This window comes from Dryobates pubescens, chromosome Z (genome assembly GCF_014839835.1).
Source record: "Dryobates pubescens isolate bDryPub1 chromosome Z, bDryPub1.pri, whole genome shotgun sequence".
In the NCBI taxonomy this organism is placed as follows: Eukaryota; Metazoa; Chordata; class Aves; order Piciformes; family Picidae; genus Dryobates; species Dryobates pubescens.
In genome coordinates this window covers 139,945,755-139,954,505 of record NC_071657.1, presented here as the reverse complement: position 1 = coordinate 139,954,505, position 8,751 = coordinate 139,945,755, and the positions used below count along the sequence as shown (strand labels likewise).

Here is an 8,751-nt window from a genome sequence, read left to right as displayed (position 1 = left end):
TTTTGAAGCTGTCTGCAGATATTCTTGGAAATTCCTGAACCATACACAGAGCAGGAAAACAGCCCCACAAGGAGCATGAACATTTAAATAAACTGAACGTGAGTGGGTGATTTCAAGAGATTTTGTATTCTGATTTGTGTCTGCTTCACCCCATTCAAAGCAAGAATACTCTGTGTAATGGGGGATATCTGTGCTCAGCCAGCCCACTAATGCATGTCTGATTTCATGGTGGGAGAAAGGACACAGTGTTGGCTTGAGAACCTCCACAATGGTCCTACATGACTCTTAGCCAAAAGGTTTCCACCAGAGAAAATCCTCCCAGATTCCGTACTGTTCATTCAGGCACGGTAGGTGCTTCAATCACTGGAAAGTTATACTTACTGTAAACATCAGGGTTGTCAGACTTTAACTATGCTGAGGATAAATACTTCAAGACAAGAAAAAAGCCATGAGGACAGGCTGAGGAAGATGGGGGTGTTCAGTCTGGAGAGGAGGAGGCTTTGGGGAGACCTAATAGCAGCCTGCCAGTACCTGAAAGGGACCACAGGGAAGATGGAGAGAGACTGTTTGCAAAGGCCTGCAGTGACAGGACCAGGGACAATGGCTTCAAACTGAATCTCAGTCATGCTGAGTCTCAGAATGCCAGGTTGGAAGGGACCCCATGGATCATCTGGTCCACCTTTTCCAGGTGATAGTGTAGTTTAAATGAGATGGCCCAGCATCCTATCATGCTGAGTCTTAAAACTGACCAGTGTAGGGGAATCCACTACTCTTGGGAGGTGATTACAATGTTTACCTGTTCTCATTGTGAAAAAATTTTCCTATGGAAAATCTCCCCTAAATTCTCTACTAGAATCTCCCCAGGAGTAACTTGTACCTATTACCCCTTGTCTTTTCCATCCTCATAAAAAGGAGAGCTGAAGTCTGCCTTTTAGCTGAAGTGAGGCACTAAGCCAATGAACTGTAGATAAAAGCTTGCTTTTTTTTTTTCCCCAAGAGAAAGGAGGTAAACAAAAACAATTTAGTCCAGTGAGTAATTTTTCTGTAAGTATCAGGAAAACTCATTACTAAAAGGGCTATACAAATAGTCATTTAAAGATGTTAATTCAAAGCTGATTAAAAAGGGAGGAAATGCCCTTTGCTTTGTTTCATACTAATCTCATTTGTAACTTGTTGCTGTTTTTTTCTGTGGTAGATTCAGGTAAAAGTTACCATACAAAAAATGAGGCTCTTTGAGCAACAGAAACTTCCTTTCTTTGCCTGCTGGTTGTGAAGGGGAGGCAAGAGAGTAACTGCTGCAAAAATCTTTAAAAAAAAAAGAAAGAAAAAAAAAAAAAGTCTTCAGCCTGCTGCCCTTCATGCTCCAACATCAGAAGTTGTAGCTGGGTATCTGTAGCAATACAGTTTGTTGTCTGCACCTCCACTCAATAGCAACCCTGCTTCTGTCCAGTCCACACACAAACCCTTGTCTTCATGGGCAGCCAAATCATACAGAGGAGCTTTGCAACTTCTTGTGTCCCAGAGCTTTACAATGTTGTCCAGAGAACCAGAGATCAGCTGATGCTCATGGGTAGGTGACCACTTCACAGATGTCACCCAGCCTGTGTGAGATGTCAGAGACAGGAGAACCAAGGAGCCATCTTTGCTGCGGGGATCCCATAGTCTAATGTGTCTATCGGTGCTTCCGGATGCCAGGCGATGACACAGTGGTGAGTAGCTGACAGAATTAAATACTTTATTTCCAGTAAAGTAATTGATTTGAGATCTCCAGTCTCAGCGTCCCAGAGTTTAATGGTGTGGTCCCATGATGCACTGCAAATTTCTTCAGCATCTGACCACAGCACAGAGGAGACAGCTTCTGTATGGCCAGAGAGGGTTGCCAGGGGTGTCCTTGTTAATCCAAATTGTTCAGTCTTCTGCTTCTTCCGTGGTCTATTATCTGCCTCTTCCAATTCATCCTCTTCATCTGTAGGTACTGCAGACCAGATCTTTAACATCTTATCCCAGGATCCACTGCAGAATTTAGTTCTTGTGCAATCAACAGCTATGGAATCTACACTTCCAGCATGTCCCCTGCAGCAGTGAAGGACTTTCACTTTGTTCTTCTCCACATTCCATTCCCATAGCAGGACAGTTTGGTCCATAGAAGCACTAAGTATCAGGCAAGATAAACTATCTTGCTTCACCCATACCGCATCTTTCACTACTTCTGCATGCCCAGCCATTGTCACGATGGGCTTGCCTTCCAAAGACCAGATATGAACAGTAAACTGGTGAGGAGCAGATTTATATTGAATGTCAGAAACAAGTTCTGCACCATGAAGGTGGTGGAACACTGACACAGGTTGCCCAGGGAAGTGGTTGGGGCCCCACCCCTGAAGATATTCAAGGTGAGGCTGGACAGGGCTCTGGGCAACCAGATCTAGTTGGGGATGTCCCTGCTGACCTCAGAGGGGGTTGGACTGGATGACCTTTGGAGGTCCCTTCCAACCCAAACCATTCTGTGATCACAATATCACATAGAATACATAGAATAAACCAGGTTGGAAGAGACCTTCAAGATCATCGCGTCCAACCCATCAACCAATCCAACACCGCCCAAACAACTAACCCACAGCACCAAGCACCCCATCAAGTCTCCTCCTGAACACCTCCAGTGATGGCGACTCCACCACCTCCCCAGGCAGCCCATTCCAATGGGCAATCACTCTTTCTGTATAGAACTTTTTCCTAACATCTAGCCTGAACCTCCCCTGGCACAGCCTGAGACTGTGTCCTCTTGTTCTGTATAGCTAAGGTTAGAAGAGACCCCAAGGATCATCAAGTCCAACCTGTCTCGACAGATCTCACGACTAGACCATGGCACCAAGTGCCACGTCCAATCCCCTCTTGAACACCTCCAGGGACGGTGACTCCACCACCTCCCTGGGCAGCCCATTCCAATGACGAATGACTCGCTCAGTGAAGAACCTTCTCCTCACCTCGAGTCTAAACCTCCCCTGGCGCAGCTTGAGACTGTGTCCCCTTGTTCTGGTGCTGGTTGCCTGGAAGAAGAGACCAACCCCCTTCTGTCTACAATTACCTTTCAGGTAGTTGTAGAGGGCAATGAGGTCACCCCTGAGCCTTCTCCTCTCCAGGCTAAACAATCCCAGCTCCCTCAGCCTCTCCTCACAGGGCTGTGCTCAAGGCCTCTCCCCAGCCTTGTTGCCCTTCTCTGGACACCTTCAAGTGTCTCAATGTCCTTCTTAAGCTGAGGGGCCCAGAACTGGACACAGGACTCAAGGTGTGGCCTAACCAATGCAGAGTACAGGGGCACAATGACCTCCCTGCTCCTGCTGGCCACACTGTTCCTAATACAGGCCAGGATGCTATTGGCCTTCTTGGCCACCTGGGCACACTGCTGGCTCATGTTTAGGTGGGTGTCAATCAGCACCCCCAGGTCCCTCTCTGTTTGGCAGCTCTCAGCCACTCTACCCCCAGCCTGTAGCTCTGCATGGGGTTGCCGTGGCCAAAGTGCAGCACCTGGCACTTGGACTTATTAAATGCCATGCCATTGGACTCTGCCCATCTGTCCAGTCGGTCAAGGTCCCTCTGCAGAGCCTTTCTACCCTGTAACTGACCAACATCTGTTCCCAACTTGGTGTCATCTACAAACTTGCTGCTGACTGACTCAACCCCCTCATCCAGATCATCAATGAAGATGTTAAAGAGGCTGGGGCCCAGCACTGATCCCTGGGGCACACCACTGGTGACTGGCCGCCAGCTGGATGTGGCACCATTCACCACCACTCTCTGGGCTCGGCCCTCCAGCCAGTTCCTAACCCAGCACAGAGTGTTGCTGTCCAAGCCACGAGCTGACAGCTTAGCCAGCAGTTTGCTGTGTGTGTTAAAATCACTTTTGCCATACCTGTGATGGTGATTCTCTCACTGATCTACATGGCTGATCCACAGCAAATTGACATAGTCAGCAAGATCCTAAATCAGGATTTGAGACAAACTGGTGCACTTGGCAGGATTTTGAATGTGTACTCATGACACCAGCACACATGGGCAATGTAAATGACGAGAAGGAAAACTCAAATTTGCAAGGCAGATCAATCCAGCACTGTGTGAGTCTTCTACACTGTTGTTGCTTCCCCTGGAAATTGAGGTCACCATCTAACAAGCTGCAACAGTAATTGTTCCAGAGAGCTGCAGAGTGAAGCTTTTTGGTTCTAACCATATTTTCTAACACTGGATAAAGTGCTTTCTTCTCCCAGGAGTAGCAAGCATCGAAACAGATTAAAAGTTGCTTTTGATGTATCTGTACTTCTACAAACAACCTGGAAAAATATGTGTGCTTTGCTTTGAGACACTGAGTTAAGGTACAGTGAGCACAGTGAGCCAGTGTACCAGAGCCCAAACTGGGATGCTGAAACTGCCACCATAACGTATCCTAGGGCCCCAGCTAAGCACAGGTTGACTTTTGCTTCTAGCTCACGACTGCTTGGACAGCAATCTCCTTCCTCAGCACAAGCCCTGCACCCTTTCACTTACCCACATGCTTTCATTTTTACTGTCTCTCATGGTTGCACACTGTGTAACTCAGACACAAATGCTCTTTTGCTTTAGATTCCTTCAAAAGTGATAGAAATATCAACTCTCTCTGAAAGCTATTGATACCACAGACTTCTATTTGTAATAAGTTGGGCTTATTTAAGTCTTCCCTCATCATGATGATCTGTTTGTGTGAGTCAGGAAAGACTTTTGCTGCAGTTGTTACACAGCTGAGGCAGTACTCAGAAACTCATCCTGATGGAATCTGATCTTACCAGTCCTTCAGAACACAGGATTTCTTCTTTCTATTTCTGATGGCTAAACCAGTGCATGTCTTTATCACCTAACAAACAATATCAAGCCCTACATATTTACATAGTTTTAGCCAGTTGACCTAGGTTTCCAGGCTCTGTTTCTAAATTCTTCCATGACACCTTTAATCCCCATACTGCAAAAGGGAGGCTAACCCTACTGCCCAATCTAGCTGCTGCCCCATCCTTGGGCAGTTCTGCCTCCCTGGTCACTTATCACTGAGCTACAGTAACCAGAGGGTTTGCATGCATCAAAGTAAAATCCTTACATAAGAAAGCCATTCAGAGAGAATAAAATAAAAGAAAAAAAGGAAAACTAAAGGATTTAGGAACGAACACATAGCAACATGCAGGGCCAAAGGAAAAATATTATATGCTATGCTTCCTCTTCTAAGAAGAGACACAGTTTTCACCACCTTATTTTGATTGCATTTCAGAAGAACTCTTTGAGAAGTAGCTTTTGTCTGCTCCGATGTGTTTTTCAGACACGCAGAGAATGTGTCTTTTCCTTTTAGCATCGGGCTCCTGTGCAAAGCGATCCCCTCAAACATATATCTCTTGGAGGCAAAACTCACGTGTTTGTGGCCTCACCCCCAGACAAATGGCTTTGCATGACTCATAGAAAGTGGAACTATTAACCCTAATTGAAATGCACATCTAAACCAACACTTAACCCTGATTTTCTTTAAGCAGCACTTGAGGCAGTGGGCGATGCTGTGTTATTTGGATAGCACCTTGCAGCCTGGAGGCTTCAACCATGCTTTATTTACATAAATTCTCATTTATTTTGTAAGAACTAAACTCTTCCCCATCACTGCTATGATCTCCTTTGGCACAGAAAATATCCAGCAGATGTTTATCAGCCTACAGAAATGCTGTGTAATAAGAAATAAAAAGAGATTGTGCATCTCACTGAATCCAGGGAGTGAAATGAGGAGGAACACCATGAGGAATAAAGATTAGGAAAGAAAGCAGTCCCTGGGCTTCCATCCTTCATTTATGCAGTTGTGCAGGTCATCTGTAGACAGAAACAGAGAGGAAAAAAGTAGTCACTGCATTTCCACTCATTTGTTGTTTGGTTTTTTCACAGTCCTGCTAGTCACAGCCTGCACAGTGCACTAAGGCACGGGAACCGCTCTGGGTAGTCTCTCTGGAGAGTAGCGTTTTACATAACAGGAAAGAGCAAACACATAAGCCAATGCTTTGAGAAGTGACACATTCTTAGGCTGCAGAATAAAAGGTATTTTTAAAGTGGGTAGGGCCCCTGGATTTGTTTCAGAAAGAGATAACTATTAGGAAGCACTAATATAAAATTTCACCACTTGGGTCAGGCAGTGACAACCTCCTGAGAGTGCAGATAATAAATTGCCAGGAGAGGACTTGCACAACTCTTCAAATAGCACACACTTGCTGAAGTGGTGTCTGGCTTTTGTTGCTTAAAGTGGTCTGAGCAACATTATTGTATGTGTTTGACTACAAAACAGTACAGAAGAGACAGTAACACTTTATTAGTTGTGTATGGAAAAATTCTCTCTCTACTTAGAATTAGGAAAAAGTAGACTAGACTAGACTACACTAGAATAGAATAGACCAGATCAGGTTGGAAAAGACCTTCAAGATCATCAAGTCCAACCTGTCACCTAATACGATCTGATCAACCAAATCATGGCACCAAGCACCCCATCCAGTCTCTTCCTAAACATCTCCAGGGATGGTGACTCCACCACCTCCCTGGGCAGCACATTACAATGGCAAATGTCTCTTTCTGGGAAGAACTTCTTCCTAACATCCAGCTTAAACTTCCCCTGGTACATCTTGAGACTGTGTCCTCTTGTTCTGGTGCTGCTTGCCTGGGAGAAGAGACCAACCCCCACCTGGCTACAACCTCCCTTCAGGTAGTTGTAGAGAGCAAGGTCTCCCCTGAGCCTCCTCTTCTGCAGGCTAAGCAACCCCAGCTCCCTCAGCCTCTCCTCCCAGGGCTGTGCTCCAGACTCCTCCTCAGCTTTGTTGCCCTTCTCTGGACACCTTCCAGCATCTCAACATCTTCCTTGAATAGAGGAGCCCAGAACTGGACACAGGACTCAAGGTGTGGCCTAACCAGTGCTGAGTACAGGGGCAGAATGACTTCCCTGCTCCTGCTGGCCACACTACTTCTGATGCAGGCCAGGATGCCATTGGCCTTCTTGGCCACCTGGGCACACTGTTGGCTCATGTTCCGCCTATCAACTAGTACCCCCAGGTCCCTCTCTGCCTGGCCATTCTCCAGCCTTACTTAGAAGTTCCTGTTCACAATGGAGACCAAGGAATTTAGTAAGGCTTTATTCGAATAAAGGAAGAGTCCACAGGACAATTCCTGGTGGTAACTCTCAATTTGCTGGGAATCACAGCTCCCTTTTTATCCTAACTTCCCGGCCACAAATTTCCCTCTCCCTTTCCCTATAGGCTAGGGTACTCAGGATTTACAGTCTTTCCCAGACCACCTATCACATGACCCCCCTTCACCCCCCTACTACATACACTGTATGCTCATTTAAATTAGGTTCTTCACAACTTTGGGTGAAGTTAATATTTAGTAGTCTGAAAGTTTAGGCTGTGTTCAGTGTCTTGTCATCCTCCTGACAGACTCCCGCTGATTTACCTTGAGTTTAAGATAAGGGTATCCTGCAGGTGCCCCTTTGTTGTTTATGCACAAAGATAAGGGGAACTGCCTGGTTCCCCCCTTCAACTCCCAATCCTCCTTCAGGCAGTTCTTCCTTTGTAAAGACATCGGTTACTTTTAATCCCATCAGTTGTGTGAAAAATCACTATATTTGGCTTTCACAAGGGGAAGGTGGGTGCCGGTGGGTGCAGGGTTCGATCCTCACACTGATTGGCTGGTTGTAGTCTGTGTTGTGTAGGATGTGTATTGGGAGAGAAATGGAGGGAGGGTGAGGCCTCGAGTTGTCTGAGACTGGCCAGGTCAAGAGTGCAAACCAGAAGCAAGCGGGACTGGGAATGAAGGGGGTGGGGGGTGAGAGCCTGCTTGGGAAATGTAAAGGGATTTGTGGAGACATTTATGAATATGTACACATTTTACATCTATATAAGCTCAGCTCTGTTGTTATGGTGCCTCTAGCGAATCTGCTCTGTGCCCAGCGCCGTTTGCATAGCAGTGAGCTCGTTTCTCACAGTTGGGGCCACTAAGTGGGCAAAGCTTATTGTAGTGTAAATGTGTTTCATTGCCTCAGAATTATAGTGGGAGATGGATTTATGGAACAATAGGGACAATACTGCTGGTACCTTCCTGGTGGGAGAATATTTAGGTGTAGAGAAATGCAATACATTTTGAGATGTGAAAATTGTAGCTTTTGATAATTATAAGAGATGAAAGTTACAGAATATAGTACTAAACCTGATGGGAATAGCAGGAACTTTACTAAAGAATCACACATTTTCCAAGATACACTGTAAATAAACACTTAGAAAGCCAGCTCTTGTGAGCCTGCCTCGAAACAGAAAGGAGTGAAAGTCAGATGAGCAGCAGTGCGGATGACCACTATTGTGAATCTATCTCTTCAGGACAGAATAGCACTTTTGGAAACAAGAGCAGTGCCATTTATCAGAATCAACTGTAATTGAAACTGGGGCAAGCCAGCACTTGGCTCTGGAGCTGTGGAAGCTGTGTCATCAGGTACTGGGCTAACTCAACAGAGGGACTTAATGACAAGAAAACTTTGGAGTATTTACCATCCTCCTTTATCAAAACTCCAGACTATTCAAGATGACAGTAGGATAGGTATATAGAGAAGTGCCCTGGCCACAGACTTTACAACTTTTTAAGTAGTATATCCCTTGCAAAGGTCATCCAGGTGCTCTTGACTGATACATGTCAGTAAATGTAAATTCAGGAATTGTGTCCCATTCC

At 45.7% G+C, this 8,751-nt stretch overlaps 1 protein-coding gene across 1 annotated transcript; it reads right to left on the bottom strand.

Moving 5' to 3' along the window:
• Window positions 1-1,325: 1,325 nt before the first annotated feature.
• Window positions 1,326-4,566, bottom strand: LOC128899366 (ribosome biogenesis protein WDR12-like). Its single transcript, XM_054177875.1, is given in 3 exon segments — window positions 1,326-1,749; window positions 1,752-2,270; window positions 4,537-4,566. Coding segments are annotated over 3 exon segments (942 nt in total). The 3' UTR covers window positions 1,326-1,356.
• Window positions 4,567-8,751: the final 4,185 nt, after the last annotated feature.